The 21,398-nt window shown below is 42.0% G+C and overlaps 1 protein-coding gene and 1 long non-coding RNA gene across 3 annotated transcripts in view; one reads left to right on the top strand and one right to left on the bottom strand.

Moving 5' to 3' along the window:
• LOC144890746 (uncharacterized) overlaps positions 1-21,398 on the top strand; it is a 388,459-nt gene that overhangs the window by 232,490 nt on the left and 134,571 nt on the right. The gene's annotated exons all lie outside the window — the stretch shown is intronic.
• LOC137420592 (myosin-IIIb) overlaps positions 1-21,398 on the bottom strand; it is a 103,666-nt gene that overhangs the window by 2,285 nt on the left and 79,983 nt on the right. For both annotated transcript variants that reach the window (XM_078772499.1, XM_078772500.1), the window contains 9 exons: positions 20,984-21,031; positions 20,708-20,755; positions 18,733-18,824; positions 15,752-15,880; positions 15,366-15,490; positions 11,311-11,510; positions 5,202-5,291; positions 4,196-4,361; positions 811-1,026 (listed from right to left, as the gene is read on the bottom strand). In XM_078772499.1, the coding sequence (XP_078628625.1) occupies positions 811-1,026; positions 4,196-4,361; positions 5,202-5,291; positions 11,311-11,510; positions 15,366-15,490; positions 15,752-15,880; positions 18,733-18,824; positions 20,708-20,755; positions 20,984-21,031 (1,114 nt within the window). The remainder of the gene's footprint in view (positions 1-810; positions 1,027-4,195; positions 4,362-5,201; positions 5,292-11,310; positions 11,511-15,365; positions 15,491-15,751; positions 15,881-18,732; positions 18,825-20,707; positions 20,756-20,983; positions 21,032-21,398) is intronic.

Here is a 21,398-nt window from a genome sequence, read left to right as displayed (position 1 = left end):
ATCACCTCTATCATACGAAACATCACCTCTATCATACGAAACATCACCTCTATCATACCAAACATCACCTCTATCATACCAAACATCACCTCTATCATACCAAACATCACCTCTATCATACCAAACATCACCTCTATCATACCAAACATCACCTCTATCATACGAAACATCACCTCTATCATACCAAACATCACCTCTATCATACCAAACATCACCTCTATCATACGAAACATCACCTCTATCATACCAAACATCACCTCTATCATACGAAACATCACCTCTATCATACGAAACATCACCTCTATCATACCAAACATCACCTCTATCATACGAAACATCACCTCTATCATACGAAACATCACCTCTATCATACGAAACATCACCTCTATCATACCAAACATCACCTCTATCATACCAAACATCACCTCTATCATACCAAACATCAACTCTATCATACCAAACATCACCTCTATCATACCAAACATCACCTCTATCATACGAAACATCACCTCTATCATACGAAACATCACCTCTATCATACCAAACATCACCTCTATCATACCAAACATCACCTCTATCATACCAAACATCACCTCTATCATACCAAACATCACCTCTATCATACGAAACATCACCTCTATCATACGAAACATCACCTCTATCATACGAAACATCACCTCTATCATACGAAACATCACCTCTATCATACGAAACATCACCTCTATCTAACAAATGTTGCCAGTCCTATACTTCTGTACCCCTGAACTTTTAAGGTTTTGTACAGTAAGACCGAGAAAACAAATTTCATACCATCAGAGGTTCCTCAGTTAGTTCACGTACAGCCTTGCGGATGGAGGGATAGAGGCGAGGAAATGGCCTTCGGCCATGGGCCATGTTTGGTGAACAAGAGTCTGGCTCTGCAGGCCTGGTGGTGCCATTACTATGTGGTGGAGAGGTCTTGGAGGTTATCAAACCACGGGCATTGAGGAACTGAAGGAGGTTCATGTAGTCTGGGATTAATGAGTTCTATATGGTATGGAATATGAAACGGAACAAGGCCAGGCACAATTAAACTTGGTTTAGAGATAGATGATTAGTAAAGCAGAAGTTCTCACAATGTATAAACTAGAACAGCACTCAGTAGAGAGCAAACCTCCACCAGGTGAACAGTTTACGTTTTCTATCACAGAGTACACCATAGAATCACATTTAATCAAAAACATCTGTCCACAACTTTTTGAAATATCCTGATTTGTATCGTTTTGGGCCCATCTCCCAATGGTGAAGAATCACTTTAAAAATTCTACTAGCCGGATCTGGATCCTGATCTTCACCAAAATGTAAGCGATTCTACCTTGTCACACACACAACCTCTCCACCAAGTTTCGTCTAAATCCATCCTTAACTTTTTGAGATATCCTGCTATGTGTCGTGTTTGGGCCCATCTCCCAATGGTGAAGAATCACTTAGAAATTAAATAATTCTCATATCCGAATCCATATTCAGATCTTCACCAAAATCGAATCGATTCGTCCATGTCACACACACAACCTGTCCACCAAGTTTCGTCCAAATCCATCCTTAACTTTTTGAGATATCCTGCTATGTGTCGTGTTTGGGCCCATCTCCCAATGGTGAAGAATCACTTAGAAATTAAATAATTCTCATATCCGAATCCATATTCAGATCTTCACCAAAATCGAATCGATTCGTCCATGTCACACACACAACCTGTCCACCAAGTTTCGTCTAAATCCATCCTTAACTTTTTGAGATATCCTGCTATGTATCGTTTTTGGCCGTAACTCCCAATGGTGAAGAATCACTTTAATTCTAGTAGCCGGATCCGAATCCGGATCTTCACCAAAATCTAATCATTTCGTCCTTGTCACATTCGCTACATCTCTGCCAAATTTTGTCCGATCCGTCCACAACGTTTTGAACTATCTTTTTCACAAACAAACAGAAAGACAAACAGACAGGGGTGAAAACATACTTCCATCCACCTTTTTTGGCGGAGGTAACAAGAAATAGCAATCAGACATTACAGACCCTCGCCAGGACATGTTTTAGTGGTTTTTAAGGCTTTTGTGTTAAAACAAGCATGGTGGCCGAACCACGTGACCAATGACGTCATCTTTTTTTTTTTCTACTACACCAATTTATGATGCTCTAGAAATTTCATCTTGATCGGATGAAGTTTTGTACTTGTCGAATATTATGATGTCATAATGGAGGAACCGATGACATCATCATTAATATATTTTATTCCCCATGGAGAGTTATTTACAATGAGCCATGTCTCATTTTTTTATGCAGTGCTTTCGGAGATAGAGGTGCTAAGTTTTTCGGGTTTTCCAAGATGGCGCCCGTACCACGTGACCGATGACGTCATAATTAGCATTCAAAAATATACATGAGGAGGCGCACCATTGGTGAGAATTTCCTGTCAATCAGACCAACGGTTGCAGAGAAAATCATATTTATTCTGTGTGGACAAACAAAGACAAACAAACAAACAAACGAAAAATCACTCATAGAGCGACACTTGCCAAAAGAAAACAAAGTAGAATGGCACTCAGTAGAGCATCCTTTTGACCTCACAAATAATTGGTGGTTGAATTCAGCGACCTGATGTGCAAATCGTCTTCATATTTTAAGTTAATTGGATGAAAATTGTCAATTTTATAAATTTGGCCTATGTTGACCGAATGAATGAATAAATGATCGTTTTAAGGCCATTTTCCCCGCTGGAGCGGGGGTTAGCCTTGCGGGCCCCATGACAATCATGGTTCCCTGTTTGAGGCGTTTTTATGGCCGGATGCCCTTCCTGACGTCAACCCTTGGTCGCCTCTTACGATGCACAGGGATACGGTGTACCTATTCTAAACCGGGGTACACACCGTAATCATTCATCCCACAAGCTGGTACTCAATTTGCCGACCTCGGAGGGATGACAGGCTGAGTCAACCCCCCTGGCGTTAATTCAGCGATCGACCGGGATTCGAACCCAGGATCCCAAGCCGGCACCCTAACCGCTAAGCCAACACCAGGCTAAATTCAAAAAAATATACATGAGGCGCACCAATGGTGAGGCGCACCAACCAACCAACTTACTCAAGTTGACCCTTGGTCTAAATTCAACTTTGAGCCTATGTTGATCTCAAAAAAGTTGGTGGTTGAATTCAGTTAGCTGATATGGAAATCCTATTCAATTTTCAAGTCAATCAGATGAAAATTGAGGATTTCAGAAATTTGAAAAAAAGTGGTTGACCTTTGGCCTATGTTGACGTTTTGGCCTATGTTGATTTCAAAAATAGTTGGTGGTTGAATTCAGTTTGCTGATATGTTAATCCTATTCAAATTTCAAGTCAATCGGATGAAAATTGAGGATTTTAGAAATTCGGAAAAAGTGGTTGACCATTGGCCTATTGACCTTTTGACCTCAAAAATATATAGGATTTTGTTGGACCACGAACTCTACCATTTGATGAAGTTTCGTGAAAATCGGTTTCAAATTGTGACCTGTACGCAAGTATAAGTGAGCGAACCGACAAACAAACACACACACAAACCGCAGTAATCAACATACTTGGCAAAAAAAAAATTTTTGGCCAAGTAACAAACGGACTCAAATGCAATACCCTCTCCTCTGGCGAGGGAAATTACCAAAGAGGTTATGAAAGATTGTCACTTGGCGGCACAAGTAGCTTCCCAGAAACACTGCATTAGTGCTGCAAGATGATACATAAACGAGAGGTTGTTCTTGACAAAGTTATTTGAAATATACAATCAAATATCCCATTCAGAAAGGATCTTTCATTTACAGCTCTCTTTGATGTTGGATCATCCCATCTTAATCTTGGTCATCGCATCTCACCACCAAACTGGAACATGACGTAAGCCACCTGTGCCCTCTGCAGACACTCAAAGCTGGTCGTCTAGCATTCCATGATACCACTCTGGACAAAGCAGGCCATTGTGTGCTAGAACCCGAGTAAAATTACAAACTTCAGTCCTAATTAATGGGAACCCTGCGTGAGTGGCAACACTACCCCAGCCCTGATGTAAGCATGATGAACAAATGACGAATTGAATCCCAGTCAGAAAAGCATTCATTAAGTTAGCTATAGGACTGGAATATGGAGGAACCTGCAGGAATCCTAACATCGGTCTCAATAATGTTCTTACATACCTGGCCACACGGATCCGTGAGACATTGTTTATGGGGTTCCAGAGGTACCGCCTTGTGATACAAGATGAGAGATTCCAGGCTGTCATGGGCCTGGGCAGTTTTATCCAGGCAGTAGCATTCGTTCAGCTGATGCAAGATACGGTGATTGTAACACCGAGTAGCGGCCCTGTAAATGCACCTTGCGTTAATTGTCTCAAACTATGGGAAATAATGAAGTTAGTTTGCATAAGAGGCAGTTTGGAGCAAGTTTGGAGAAATTTTAAACTGCCTCGTGTGACTCCTCATGGGCCGTGTCCATGATAATGCCGTGTGGAGATCTCTCTAGGAACTTACTCAACAAAATTTCCATCCAACCTCCTTCAAATAAAAGGTAACTCGCTTACCTGTTATAATTACTACTTTATATGCATTGTTCCTGAATGAGGATGTGGCATTACTTTGGTGAGCCTGTCCATAAATTTCTTTGTATAAGAATGCCATCTAAGGAATAGTTTAGGTGTGCAAGATGGAAGTGACTGGATCAATCAGGAGGTGGAATGGTGACGAGATCATACTTAGGTCATACTTAGATCATACTTAGATCATACTCATGACTGAGATCATATTTCCCCCCCCCCCCCCCCCGCCCTCCCCTTCCCACGCCTCCTGCCCCCAAGCTCTCTCCCTCCCACACTTCTCCCTGCTCTCAAATGTTGTGGTTGTGTGCTTCCCCTTCTCTCCCCATCTTGTCTTCCGCTCCCTCTTTTTGTATATTTTGTTTGTCTGGTTGATTTGTTTGTGACATAAATGTTAGCTCTTTCAAGAGCCTCGATTCAGTATACAAAAAAAAGGTGAACACGCGCATCCTCCATGGAAATAAAGGAAATTCTTAACCGAGGCTCTCTGAGTTTTCTCTGTTAATCTTTAAATGCTTTCCACGACATTTGAATAATTCCTTTTCCAAAAAAACACTCAAAAACAAGAAGTGTATTGATAACACAAACATCTGCTAAATGAAACAACTTACTTCACGGACAACACAAAGCCAACGACATTCTCACTCATGCGTATGAGGAATGAGCCCGGAGGTTTGACATTCAGGAGGTTTTCTGTCTGCCTGTGAAAAGAGCACAAATATTATTCCTTTATCAGATTATTAACAAGTCTCACAGAGGAGCTTGTGCACACACTAGCAGAAGAACACGTCAAAATGACGGGCGACCGATCCTTCAGTATTTTCACAATATTCAGCATTGAAAACTGCGGCTTAAACCAAAAGTACGCACAAAACTTTACAATGCATGAGACTTTCCTTGGTGAGGATTAGCGGTGAGGGGAGCAATTTGTCTATGGAATGCACAGTTTACTTTAACAGATGCCTCCATCAAAACAATAATAACTACAACTCCAATAACAACAAAAATCGGGCAAATTGCTCATCTCTTTATTTGGATTACATACATGAGTAAAACCCTTTTGTATTTTTATACTATTCAGCCTTGAAAAGTCTGGCTAAAATGGAAACAAGTACAGATACATTTAACGTACACCGCCCCCATGCCAAATTAATAAATAACATGTCCGCCAGTGTGCGGCATTGCCGGGGCTCCTTCGGTGCCCAGCGATGCCGACATGCAGCACATGGAGCCAGAATTGGGAGGGAGAGGTGAACAATGATCGATTGATTAATTGCATAATTAAAATCAATAAATATTATTCATGCAATATTTTCTTAATCAATTGGCTAATAGCATAACTAAACCACTAGTGCTTCATCCGAAGCTGTAACTTTTTGAAAAGTAATTAAATAAGTCATTAATCTGAAAAATTAAATAATTAGTTGATTAATCAATAAACAATTCGTTGATTAATTGATTGATAAATTAAATCAAAAATATCCTTTATAGCCACATCGCTTGGTCACTGTTGTGTCCAAATATCAGCTTCCTAGCTCAAAAGGTGCCTGAGATATGCCCAGATGAGAAAGAAAGTAAATAAATGATTAATAATGATAATAAATAAATAAAAATCATAAAATAATTAAATAATTAATCTATTGGCTAATGGAATACCTAAACCACCACCATTTCGTCCGAATCTGTAACTTTAAAAAAATCAATTAAATAAGTCATGAATCGAATAATTAAATAATTAATCAATTAATTGATTAATCTATGAATCAAAAATATTGATTTATCATTTACGGCCAAATCACTTGGTCATTGGCATGTCCAAATATCAGCTCCCTAGCTCAAAATGTGTCTGAGATAATGCCCAGAAGAGAAAGGAAATAAATAAGTACTTAATTAATCGATAATAATTTAGTAACTCATCAATTGATTAATCAAAAAACAAAAGATATCGTTTTTTCCAAAGCACTTACTCACTATTGTGCCGAAATTTCAGCTTCCTAGCTCAAAGGATGACTGAGATATCGCCCGAACAAACAAATAAGAAAGAAACCGGAGTGAAAACTGAGTGCTCCTTTTCAGCGCGCGTCATCGCCAGGCCCTCTTCGGTGCCCGGCAATGACGTCATGCAGTGCCTGGAGATGGCACAGGAAAGGAGCGGTGTATAACAAATAAGAAACCGGAGTGAAAACTGAGTGCTCCTTTTCAGCGCGCGTCATCGCCAGGCCCTCTTCGGTGCCCGGCAATGACGTCATGCAGTGCCTGGAGATGGCACAGGAAAGGAGCGGTGTATAACAAATAAGAAACCGGAGTGAAAACTGAGTACTCAATTTCAGCGTGCGTCATCGCCGGGGCCCCCTTTGGTGCCCGGCGATGACGTCATTCAGCACCTGGAGATGGAATAGGAAAGGAGTGGTGTACAGCAACCTGGGGTACGTACATGAACCAAAAACATTCCTATTGCTTATGTGCAATATAATACATCATGGTTATATAGCTCATATAATTCCATAATTCCAATCTTTTGACACCTGGGAAACTGTAGCTAACTGCAGAGGCACATAGCGACATCAATTATGGGGTGGAATAAGCCATCATGATGACCAGTGGTTGGAGCAGCTGCACAACAGTTCACGTAGACTCTGCACGTAGACTCTGTCACCACAAACAACATCATCCCACAACTACAGGAGACGCCAACCTCACGAACTACTTCAGATGTAGCACCCGTGGTAGACTCTTTCGCTCCCAAATTGGCTTGTACAGTCACCAACGGAAGTGTAACACATGACTGACCTCACCAAGAGCTACATATCCACCATAGGTGAATGGATGCCATTGAATTCCAATGGCACTGGGTAGCTATAAACTGTCATCCCAGTGTTTTGCAAGCAGGGTAATTAATCAATGTAGGTGCCAAAATTACTGCCCTAACCACCAGAGGGTATTGCATCAGTGGCACAGCCGCACTCTCAGCCAATGACAACAACCACAACCTTGTGCTGCATACGAATGAAGAACGAAGAAGACTGCCTCCTTCCATCCTGGTCTTGCATCCTTTTCCCTTTCCATGATTTGTCCCTCCCTCCCCTCTACCCCAAATTTCTGCAGGGTAGATGTGGTCTGCCAGTAACCCCCTTCTGGTGAAACTACCAAAATTCACTGCTCACCTCCACTCATTTGTTTCTCTTTTCTCTTCCCTGTAGAACCAACTTGCTCAGTCTGTTCAATCCCATTCTTTCCTCCAGAGCTTCAAGAGAGCTGTTCACCACCACTTCAGGTCATTCTCCATCCATACTCGTGATCTTTTCTACCCTCATTACCCTCCAAGGCCACGGTTTCCCCACCTCTCCCTTCCCATACCCTTTTGCTTTTTGTTCTATTTCTGTTGCATCTGCAGTTTTTCCTTTCCTCTTCGTGCTACCTTTTCTTCCCTATCTGTCTGTTTGTCTCTGTCTATGAGCAGGATATCTCAAGAAGTTATGGACAGATTCAGACGAAACTTAGTGAACCTGTTGGGTGTGTGACATGGACGAATTGATTCAATTTTGGTGAATAACTGGATTCAGATAGGTTTGTGTTTCTTTTACCCTCTCTACCTTCTCTATCCTCTATGTCTCGCAACAAACACACTAACTCACTGTCAGACCCTCATATGCCTCATTCTTTAGTGAATACATGAGGGTGAGGCTATCTGTGGCACCATCAATTCAGTGGAAGCACATCTGGCCAGAGGTGCCGATGGCGTCCGAGGTCTTTTTATCGACACGCTGGGTTTTTAGAGTTATCCGCCCATACGGCCATCAACATATGTACACACACACACGTACACACACGTACACACACACACACACACACACACACACACACACACACACACACACACACACACACACACACACACACACACACACACACACACACACACACACACACACACACACACACACATCCAGAAAACAGAATTAAAAGGAACCACAAAGCTTTTTGTTGTGCACTCCTCAGGTGATATTTACACAAGGTGAAAGTGACATTGAAGAATAACCAATATTAGGCCACCTATCAACAAGACCAATCCTGATTGGATACGCTTTTCTGGCATCATCACCTCCCAATGATTTACGTGTTGAGTGTTCAGCGGAGGTTGCAGAGTCTATTTTCCCTTTCTAAGGAATCTTGATGTAGAGCGGACACTTTTCAGCACCCATCCTCCATTCATCTGGAGCAGGGAGGAATTTGTGCATGAACCTCCTGATTATATGCTCAGGGTATCCATTATCACTGACGATGCTGGCATTTGTGTCCATTTCATTCTGAAGCTTGGAAGTGTTACATGTCCTCTTACCTCGACTCACAAGGTATATGATCAAACCAATCTTGTATCTCGTTGAACTAAAGGAGTCCCAACCAGTATATCTCCCAACTTATTTTTCAGATATGTGGATGACATATATTTTACTTGTTTGAATCTCCTGAAGTCTGTGACCACTTCTTATATGAATTGAATTATCTTCATCCTGCCCTCAGGTTCATGACGGAATTGGAACGGTCTGGATGCTTACCCTTTTTGGACGTCGTGGTGGAGAGATCTTCATCATTGTTTACTACGTCCATCTAAGGGATGTCCACTTTCACTGGCCAGTATACTCGTTGGGACTCATTGGTCTCCCTACAAGGTTTTTGTCAGTGGATTGTTTTAGAATTGAGTTATTGTTGTTGATGTTTTTGTTGTATAGCCCCGGACAGTTCTTTAGAAAAAGCCGGTGGCACAGAGACAGATGATCGATCTACCAGGAGCGGCCCAGAGATCCCCCACATCCAGGATGGTGCATCCCCCACCTTCAGGAAGTAAGGACCATGGGAGAGAGAGAGAGAGACAGAGACAGAGAGACAGAGAGAGACAGAGACAGAGACAGAGAGAGAGACAGAGAGAGAGAGAGAGAGAGAGAGAGAGAGAGAGAGACAGAGAGAGAGAGAGAGAGAGAGAGACAGAGAGAGAGAAGAAACAAAGACACCAGGGAAGGGACCGGTCTATGGGGACCGATCTGTACTCTGACAAATCCAGGCAGCAGGGAAAAGTGGGAAAGATTTGGCCAGATTTTGCCCCCGACTTGCGTTGTTTAGTGGGGCGGCTTAGCCCAAATATTCAAAAGAATTGTGCATTTTGTGATACAAGCACCAAATTTGGCACAAATGTACATGAATATGTTGCGAACATTTTCAGATATTGGGCCACTTGAAATTCCGTAATTTTTTTTTTCAAATTTTTTCAACTTTCGTAATTTCAAATTTTTCGGGTGACACCGTCACAATTTCGGTCTTCGAGGCCGGCCGATAGGCAAAGTGTGACCGGAAGGGACGAGGTTCTCCTGACCACGTGGCCCTCGATCTGGGAAGCGAGAGGCGTTCCATTAGTGGACGCGCCCCTCACGCCCGACTTTCGGGCGGCCCCGGCAGGCCGTTTGTTTTGACGTTCCGTGACAGGCCCCGCACCCCCACCTCCGGGCCGACCGGAAGCTTGTGCTGAGTACATCATACCTGAACAACTCAGTGAGGCAGAACACAGCAGTGCACACCAGGGTGACCCCTTCAGTGCATAAACCAATTAACCTGTCCACTGCAGGGCATATAGAAATGAAGTTATTTTCTGCATATAATAATAATATAAGTTCAGTTCTATATAACAATTTCTGTTATCACCACTACCACTACCACTACAACTACCACTACTACAAGCTTTGTCTGGAATTTTGTGGACTAACAGACAAACAGACATACAGACAAGCTGGGATCAAAACATTACCTCCTTCCACCATTGAGTGTAGAGGTAAACATCATGGAAATTATATCATGCCCTAGATTTAATTCATGCTTACCCGTGTATTTGCTTCACTGGTTCACAAGGTCTTTTGCATACATGTAATTCAGACTCTCGTCTTCATTGCTGACCACACAATGTTCGCAACATATTAATGTACATTTGTGCCAAGTTTGGTGATTGTATCACAAAATGCACAATTCTTTTGAATATTTGGGCTAAGCCGCCCCACTATATCGGCCGGCCTCGAAGACCGAAATTGTGACGGTGTCACACGAAAAATTTGAAATTACGAAATTTGAAAAAATTTGAAAAAAAAAATTACGGAATTTCAAGTGGCCCAATATCTGAAAATGTTCGCAACATATTAATGTACATTTGTGCCAAATTTGGTGCTTGTATCACAAAATGCACAACAGGTTTGCTATGCTGCTACACTAGTTACATTTGAGTTAGATTGGTATGTGTAAGTATTGGGGATGAGGGAGTACTGAGATGTCAGTATAATTGCGCAGGCTCAATGAGCCTAATGGCCTCCTCCTGCATTGAAATTCCTTGTAATATTAATATCTGAAGAGGTATTAGACAAGGAGACACAAACTCACCAAAATGGTTCACTGCATGAATAGAATAGAGTGTTCTGACAGCCAAATTCAGACAGTTGAGACATTCGTTGGACACCCCTGTGTTACTGTCGGAATGTTCATCATTTCTTTCCGTCTTCAAGTAACATAATTGGCAACTTAATTTGCGTAATGAAAAGGCAATACAAACAAACCACACGTCCAGCCATTTCTCACACGTAAAATGAACTCACTTCATAAAATGTCAAATATTCAAATCAACCACGAGGTAATCCACGACATTGTTCGAATCAACAACCACAAACAGGAGATGAGCTTACGCACCGCCGTGAGATGATGCCGTGGAACCAGTTTGGGAAAGCTTTCGAATACCAAAGAGTATGCACCTGCGTCTCCGCAAACCAACGGAACTTTTCATCTTGGGAAATGCACGATGGACCTCCAGCAACGGCTCGCAAGTTGGATTCGTCAGTGCAGACGGCCATTTTGGATGAAGAATCGCTTGCAATTTTGTGCAACTCTCCCTGTCGACAGTGAACGCACATCACAAAAAATATGGGCAATACCCCAGGGCGCTCACGTGATAGACAAAGGCAGTATACTACACTGACTATAGGTATTTTAAGCCAATTTCAGTGGCTGCTAGAAGACAGGGCAGCATGTGGAATCGTACTAAAGTAATCACAAGTATTTAAACAAACAAAAAAACTACCTATTTTGGGGGGCAAACCCCCCACCCTGTATACCTCCTCAAAGCCCAAATTTTTTAATATCGTGAACAAACTTTGGTACAACACGGGTGATTAATGCTGTGGTCAAATTTCATCAGAATGGCGTGTGTGGTTTCTGATAAGAAAGCAAATACCTATTTTGGGGGGCAACCGCCCCCTTCCCCCGTACACACCTTTAGGGCCCGATTTTTTTTAATGCCGTGAACAAACTTTGGTACATCATGGGTATTAAAGGTTGTGGTCAAGTTACATCGAAATTGTGTGTGTAGTTTCAGAGAAGAAAGCAAATATCTATTTTGGGGGGGGGGGGTCGGGGGGGGGGGGTGGAGAGGAAACCTAGACCCACTTTGACCCCCGTAGACCACCTTAGAATCCGATTTTTTTTAATGCCGTGAACAAACTTGACTTTCAACATACCAAATATAATTTTGCCAAGTTTGGTTACAATCCCATCAGCAGTTTCGAAGAAGAAGTTGTAAGTGATTACAGACTGACGGACAGACGACGTGCCATCACATAAGGTCCCGGGAACTACGTTCAAGGTGAGCTAATAATACAAAGGGGATTCAATATGTAGGAGAACTGCACATTGCTTTACCAAATGTATTCCACCTATGGAATCATACCCCAGGAATACCTTTGGCTACGGCTTCCCCTTCGCTCCCACCTCTTGTTCATATGTGTGTTGTACCGTCCACCAAACAGTGATGACTCCATCTACATCTCGCTGTCTGAACATATGGACCAACTTCTATCTACTCATCCCAACTCTCTCTTCCTCATATGTGGTGATTTCAATTGTCACCATGCCAGTTGGCTGGGTGTGGGTACCTCTTTCACCAGCCATGGCTCCTCAGCAGACTTCGGAGACTCACTGGGACTGACACAATCTGTCAATTTCCCGACCCGGATCTCAGTCAATGGAGAATCTTCGCTTCTGGACTTGGTTATGACTAACATCCCTGAAAATGTCTGCTGCTCTTTTTCTGCTCCAATCGGCTCATCTGATCATGTGCTTGTTAAAGTGGACATCTCTCTGACCATTCTCAAGGAGCATCCTCAGCGTCGACGAGTCTGACATTTCACTCAGGCCAATTGGCACGGTCTTCAAGCAGCCATCAATCATCTGGACTGGTCTCCCATCTCTACCGCCTCTGACATCAACTCATCCTGGGAATTCTTCCAAAGTAAATTGCTCTCTCTCCTGCACAGATTTATCCCATCTCGTCTTCAGTTGTCATACCCTTCCTCCCATCCATGGTACACGGCATCTTGTGGTGAGGCTGTTGCCCAGAAACAACTTGCCTTCCTCTCCTGGAAAGCAAATCCAATGGAAGGAAATCTCATTTCCTTTCATAAAGCCCAAAACAAGTGTGCGTCCACCCTCAGGAGAGCCAGGAAGCAATATCTCTCCGTTCTCAAGACCGAACTCTCTTATCTGTCTCCCTCTTCCAAATCCTGGTGGTGTCTGGTCAAATCTGTTTCTGGTGTTTGTTCCCGCTCCATCCCCTCCCTTACCTCAAACGGCTACACAGCTGACTCCGCACGTGAAAAAGCTGAATGCCTCAACTCTGTGTTTGCCTCTAAATCTTGTGTCCCAAACCCATCCCTCTCCGTACCAACCGTACCCAGTCGTACCTCGCTGCTCCTGGACTCTGTGTCCTTTCCTCCTGACAAGGTGGAAAAGTTTCTGTCAACCCTCGACTCTGATTCTGCAACTGGACCTGATGCCATCAGCTCACGGGTCCTAAAATCCTGTTATTCCGCTCTTTCACGCCCTCTCTCTGTTCTCTTCACCCTCTCTTTTGCTCAAGGTCATCTGCCATCTGCTTGGAAATCAGCCAACATCACCGCTTTACACAAAAAAGGTGCAAAAACAGATCCTAGCAATGACAGACCAATCAGCCTTCTCCCAATTATCAGAAAAGTCATGGAATCCATCATTGCTTCGGATATGAAATCTTTCCACTTATCCAATGGCTTGATCTCTGATCATCAATTTGGTTTCAAACCAGGTCATTCTACTCTGGACATGCTGATTCCGCTGTCTCAACAATGGATGGAGGTCCTCAATACCAAACAGGAAATTAGAGGCGTCTCCCTTGACATATAACGTGCCTTCGATACGGTCTGGCACCCCGCTCTGCTCACCAAACGCTCCTCCTTTGGTATCCATGGAAATCTCCATGCATGGCTGGCGGACTTCCTCTCTAGTCGTAGTCAACGTGTGGCCCTGAATGGGTTTCTCTCATCTCCTCTTCCTGTTCAGGCTGGAGTTCCCCAAGGCAGTTTTCTGGGCCCTGTGCTTTTTCTGGTCTTCATCAATGATCTCTCCGACTCTCTTGAAAATCCTCTCTATCTCTTTGCTGATGACTCCACTCTCTGCCGCTCCATTCCTCCTCCCTCAGATCAGCAGTCTGCAGCCTCCTCACTCTCTGCAGACCTGGAAAAAATCACAGACTGGGCAAACAAGTGGAACATGTCTTTCAATCCTGACAAATCTCACACTCTTATGATGTCTCTCCGAAAAGACCGACTGGACAACCCTCCCATCCACTTTCTGAATAATCCTCTCCAAGAAGTTCTGTCACTCAAGTTTTTGGGTCTCACTATCTGCCATAATCTTTCCTGGTAAAACCACATTTCAAATCTGGCCTCCAAAGCCAGTCGCTGACTGGGCATCCTCCGTCGTGCGAAGTCCTTCCTTGGCACACCTGAGCTGCTCACCACATACAAGGCTTTCATCCGCAGCTCAATGGAATACTGCTCTCCCCTCTGGGCTGGTGCTCCTGCCTCACAACTCGCTCGTCTTCACGCTGTTGAAATCAAAGCATTCATAAGCGCTCGAAACCAAAGCGCTCCTCACCACATACAAGGCTTTCATCTGCAGCTCAATGGAATACTGCTCTCCCCACTGGGCTGGTGCTCCTGCCTCACACCTCGCTCGTCTTCACGCTGTTGAAACCAAAGCGTTCAGAATCATTGGAATCTCCCGCGATGAAGCTACCTCCGAGGGCCTTTCACTTACTCACCGCAGGCATGTTGGTGGTCTTTCTGTCTTCTACCGACTCCTCTCCGGCGTTGCTCCCCCAGCTCTCTCTGTGCTCTGTCCCCCAAATATTCCTACAGGTCGCACAAGATCTGCAGGCAACCCTCTTATGGTTAAACTACCAAAATCTAGGCTCTCTGCTCACCTTCACTCTTTCATTCCCCTTTTCTCCTGCCTCTGGAACAAACTCCCACATTCCCTACAATCCCACTCCTCCCTCCAGGTCTTTAAAACAGCTGTTCACCACCATCTCTTATCTTCCCCCATCCAAAACCTTGATCTTTTCTACCGCCGCTAATTCACCCCAGATCCACTTTTTTGAAATTCCAACTTCTTTCCTGGAAGTCCTTGCAGTGTCCATATGTTTTATACCTCTCCCACCTCCCCCCAAGCCCTCTCCCTCCCACAGTTCTCTCAATGTCCCTGCTCTCAAATGTTGTGTTTGTGTCCTTCCCCCTCTCTCCCCATCTTGTCTACCACTCCCCTTAATTTGTGTTTTATATGTCGGTTTGACTTTTTGTGTGATTAATGTTAGTTCTTTCACGAGTCTCGATCTTATTTACAAAAAAAAAAAAAAAATAGTGTGGAAATTTCCTTACCTCGAACAGGTCATTGTGAATCCGTGGGGCTGGGACAGGAGGCCGAACCCACATGTCATTTCGCTCCCTGGCATGAGGCAATTTGGTTCTGGGCTTTGGAATCGGCACTGTGGTCTCTTCCAATCCTACATAATTAAAAAACACTTAAAAATGTGCAAGAAGAAATAAAATGTAAATAAACAAAAAATCCAATATAATTTACAAGAGTTGTATTCCCAAAATTATAGTTTGTGTGAATTCCACAACTGAGTTTAGATTTGGTGAATGTTTCATATCTCCACATCTCTTTAAATTTGAATAAAGGAAAGGGACGTTGATATCTCCTCATGTAAGTATTATTCATGTGAAGTATGTGCAAGCTCCTTCATGAGCTTGAGACACTCTACTTTTCTGCTCCTCTACTTTCTTCTCCTCTTCTTCTTCTTCCTTTAATATTCGTAGCTCCTCCTGTCTCTGCATCATCTGAATCTCCAGCAACTTCTTGAACTTCCTGCAAACAATAAACCTGCGCACAACTGACACCAGAGGGGAAACAAATCAACATCCAACGTAGTACTTAAACTTATGGAATTACTAATCCTAACTCCCAAAAACATCAACAATCCAATTTGTGACTACAGTAGGCATATTTATTCGTCTTGAAGTTGTTACCCTTTAGAGTTTACACAATCCACATGAAAGCTTTCCTGTCAACCTTATCGATAATAGTTCTAGGCCGATTAGACAATTTGACTTTAACCAATATATATATATATATATATATATATATATATATATATATATATATATATATATATATATATATATATATATATATATATATATATATATATATATATTTGGCTGATTGGGTTCCAATTCCAATTATAAAGTGGTAAATAATGACGTCATAGTGCATTGTGCACACAGGAAGTGGATACTGTGTCATATCAGTGACGTCGGAATGGTGCCATGCCGCGCATGATGGATTAACGTTATTAAGTGACTGTGAATCGATATGTTTTAAATCCCTTAGCTAATCGATTGGTGTACTGTATCGAACGGCACAGCATCCTGTCATTTTCAAACAAATGATGAGCTACCGTGCACTCATTCGAAAAGCTATTTACAATTTCACGGATATAAAACGAAGAGTTTCATCCTTGTTTGATTGTGTAAAAAGCAATTTTTATGCAAAATACAGGACAAGGAGTTCCAGGTAACAAAAAGATTCCGTTCCGTCCATACAGTAAGTCCATACAGTAAGTAAATCTATCGGCCAAAGTTTGATAAAGCGGGTTAATCAGGAAATAATTCCAAATAATTCTGGATTTACAAGCCGTGCCTCGTTTCGGATTCCTCCGTTCTTTTCTTGTTTGGTGTATTTCTTGCATATGTTTGATCGAGTTAAGTGTGAGGACAAAAATAAACTGAAACTGACCGGCATCATTCAGCAAAACGTTTGAGCCAGCGCACCAGGAAGCGGAAATGCAGTATGCACTTATGCTTATACTTATAGAGCACCTAGAAGTTAACATGTTATATAATGGGGCTGTTAAAAAGTGGAACTATAAATTTAAATGATGGTTAGTTCTGGAACGTATGACGTCAACACGTGCTTGGCAGGAAGTAGATACAGTACGTACGTTTGCCGTTTCCTTTGTCCTCACGCCTGCTTCAAAAGCAATTGGCTAATTTATGTGAATCGGGTGTGCTTAAGAAATGTTATGTTGTTTCTCTGAGAATTTCAAAGCATAATAAAGTCGATAACACACGATTTCCGAGCCGTTCGTCGCATTAATATGTTTTCCAAATTACCGAGCCAATTTTTTCTCCCAGTCACATAACGATTGCGAGCTGATTATCTTACTATAATTCACCAAATGTCCGTCCATCCGTTCGAAGGTACCGCAAAAATGGCTCAACCGATCGCAACGATATTTTGGGTGGGTATTCCTGGGACCCCTGGGAGTAAAATAGGCTATATTGTTTTTCCAAGTTTTCCAATTTTCCAGTTTTTCCAAACACGATGGAATAATATTTACCGATATGAACAGTGATGTGGCTTTTGTTGAAATTCTACAAATACTGTTTATTCTACGTACCAGGAGAGAGTAGATCGAATCCTGATGAACTCTTCCTATATAAATGTGTGGCTCCGAAGTAACATGGCAGCATGTGCAAAGCGACTGAGAAACAGGTGTAGCGGCCGCTTCTGTGTTACAGATTCGGAGCGCACTCTTCACACATAAACGTGCGACTGAGAAAGACGTGTAGCGGCCGCTTCCGTTTTGCAGAATTCAATCTTTTTTCAAAATGAGCGCCATGTACTGTTTAGATTTTGATGATTTGCGTGTGATACGATTCAACGGATGTTTATATGAATCGTTTAAAATTTAAAAAGCCTTCAATTTCTGATATTTTGCCTTTTCATTTGGGCCTCCCAATTGAAGCCCCGCCCATAGGGCAGGTACCGTTGCTAGTAAAGAATAATGCACATCTCCAAGAAACGTCTATAATGCAAGGTTGTTTTAAAAATTTATTTATTGAAATTCACTCTAAACAAGGGTGAAATCTACATGAGGTTTTTGGGTTGTTTACACAACAACTGTAATCAGTAATCGCACTTGACACTACTGTAACTCTAATTAGCCGATGCAGATTAATCGGCCAATGGAAATGTTCCGATATCTGCCCAACACTAATTAGATACCAAAGGGTCCCAGCATGTTTCCATTCCTGTTATAGATGCAACCGACATCCACCATGTGTCCAGTCCTGATATTATAATGTAGATATACAACTGACATCCATCATATGTCTCGTACTGATGTTATAGATACAATGTCCAGCTTGTCCAGTCCTGATGTTATAGATACAATGTCCAGCATGTCTAGTCCTGATGTTATAGATAGGATGTCCAGCATGTCCAGTCCTGATGTTATCGATAACTGACATCCACCATGTCCAGTCCTGATGTTATCGATACAATGTCCAGCATGACCAGTCCTGATGTTATAGATACAACGTCCAGCATGTCCAATCCTGATATTAAAGATAATGTCCAGTGTGTTCAGTCCTGATGTTATAGATACAATGTCCAGCGTGTCCAGACCAGTCCTACACTTTTTTCATCCTGCAAAATGGTAGCTCACCACTGTCTTGTCACAAACTGTCTCTTCTTCCGCTCTCTTCTACTCAGTCTAACTATCTTGTTTGTCTCATAACTGATATTGTTTCATCCCCGCAGCATCTTCATGTATTGCCTAAGCCCCTTTTATTCCGCTCTTCCATGAGCCTTGTCACCTGTAGACGAAAAGACAACGTAACAAACGAAATCATAAACGAAACAAACGAAACAAACGAAAAGGAAGTACACATAACATACATGTTTGCAAAACAACTACAGCTTTGCTGAGTCTCAGAACAAATTTGTAGAGTTCGTCTTGGTGCCAGTATTTGAAGAACAGTTTGTCCTTCCTAAAACGAAACACACAATTCAATCAGTGTTACATCAACAATCGAAAAAGAACAAGGAGCAATGACATGGGAACGCAAACTGTGTGTTTCACATAATGTTCCACAAAAAAAACAATCAATGAAGAAAGCAATTGTACACAAAGACGCATTTGATAGTTTTACTCTGTGCTATTATCAAATTTGGATGTTCATCTCATGAATGCAACAATTGCAGGGATACTGTGATGCAGGAAAAACAATTTTTGGCCCACCATGCCTGTGTCATTTCTATCGATTCCTCGATACCCCCAGCTTACCTAATTACATCAGTGTTTACCACAATGAATTGTGGGATACAACCAGGTTCAGTTCATTTCAATATGGCAGATGTTAGACTCGTTTTGTCGGACAGGGATATCGATGTTGCTAATTTATTTAATATATATATATATATTTTTCATATTTCTCTTAATTCATTCTAATTCTTGCTTATTCTTTATTCATCTCTTTCTTTATCAATCTGTCCAAGGAGAAGTGAATTCTTGCAGAAAATTTTCCGGAAGGTTCACCTGGCTGCGCCTGGATGGGTTTGAGGGTTGTGGAGTAGCGGCTGAAACCCGAATCCTATCCAGGGTCCTCCTGATGACTCCACCTTTGCTCTTTGCTTCTTCTGGTTCCTTCTGATGACCCCAATGCTACTGCATTGGTTTTCAATTTTCATTGCAATTTAAATTCGTTAAAAAAAAATTCAATTTTTTTTTCAAATCTTTACAAATTGCAAATTTTTCATTTGTAATTTAAATTTTTTCAGTTTTCATTGCTACTCTGATTTTTTTTTATTCGTTTTTCATTTCATTAGCATGTTCTGTGGTTGACGACAACCGACCAAATGATCTGCGAAGATGCTCGTGAAAGAAGACTACAGAAATGAAATACATGCATGTTGGTCGCTTCACTTCCTAAGCTCACAGATGTTGTTTTGTTGTTGTTGTTAAAAGTTAATTCTGTCAATTTTCGAGTTCTTAGGAAAATAATAATGTGGTTACCTAAAGTTATTATAGTGCAATGTGTTTGATGACTACAGGTGATACATGTCCTCGGATATTAAGAGAGTACAAAACACGACAGTTTTTTTAACCGGGAATTTAAATCTGCATTGCAGTTTGACATTTTTAACACCATAAACTGTGTATGACGTCATCGAGGGTTCGGACCTCCTCTACTCTATGTCCAATAACTTTCCTCGCTTTATTTCTACATCCTTACAGCTGTTACAGGGTTATGGTTAGGACACGCTAACCCTTACAGGGTTAGGACATCGTTTAAGGGTTCGGACACCCTTACAGGGTGAGGACATCCCATTCGGGGAAGATTACTCCTCAATTGCCCCACTGACTGTGGAGAGGAACCTGACGTCACAAGATGCTGTCGTCGGTACCCAGAGTGCACCAGGAAATTGCGTCACTTTGCCTAAGGTCACCGGCTGTGTTTGTCTGACGTCAAGTCCAGTGCGCTGTCTAATGTCTCTGTGTAACAGCTCCTGTACGAGCCTTTGAAGACTGAAAAACGAAAAATTAGAACCTGGTGTTTTTATATACGAGTATACTTGTATAAAGCTCGAAATAGAACGTTTGGAGTAACCAGTTTTTCAAACAATTGATACCACAAGGTACGTTTCAATACGAGACGTCACAAAATTGATCATCATAAGTTACCATGCATGTTGACATCTGAAAAGGAGAAGTCAAATTTTGCATCGCAGACGGATTCAAGGTATTAACACTGCGTTCGTAACAAACACTGAAGGTAACAAGGTCAAACATCACAAGAAGACAACGGAACGGGTCAAGGAGAGGACAAAACGGTCAACCAATGAGCGACCTCCCATTTTACCCCACACTTACCCTATTTTCCACCCCTCCAAGGAAACTTCATTCAAGATCTCCAGACAACTGTCGGATGGAACGATAACTTGAGTAATAATTAAAACAGCAACTGCTTTATCAACAAATAAAAGTCCATTGGGCCTTCAACCAATCACATGAAGAATAAAAATACTGAAATCAAAGATTAATCAAAATGCACGTTAATCATCGCTACGTTGTCAGTAGAGATGATCAAAGTTCATTCTGCAAGTTTTGGGGATAATTTTTACAACAACGTTTCCATGTCCATATTACCTTTCTTTATTCCGTGCAACTGAAGGTCGACGAAGCACCACCCCGTATCTGGGAATAAACTTCAGTTTTGTAAAAAGAAAAACTCAAACAATGTCAACAGCAGCGATGATGAAACCATAAGCCAAAGTATTTGTAAATCCATTAACATGAAAAAGCAACAATAGTTTTAATTACCTCCGCCACCAAAGGTAGATGGAGGTTATGTTTTCACCCCTGTTTGTCTGTTTGTTTGTTTGTTTGTCAACAAAATATCTCAAAAAGTTGTGGACGGATTCAGACGAAATTTGGCACAGATGTAGCGAATGTGACAAGGCCGAAATGATAGATTTTGGTGAAGATCCGGATCCGGATCCGGATCCGGCTACTAGAATTTTTAAAGTGATTCTTCACCATTGGGGGATCGGGCCAAACATTA

The sequence above is a fragment of the Myxine glutinosa genome, chromosome 2 (genome assembly GCF_964187855.1).
Source record: "Myxine glutinosa chromosome 2, kmMyxGlut1.1, whole genome shotgun sequence".
Taxonomy (NCBI): Eukaryota; Metazoa; Chordata; class Myxini; order Myxiniformes; family Myxinidae; genus Myxine; species Myxine glutinosa.
The sequence above is the reverse complement of the archived record's forward strand: the minus strand, read 5'-3'. Positions and strand labels throughout refer to the sequence as shown.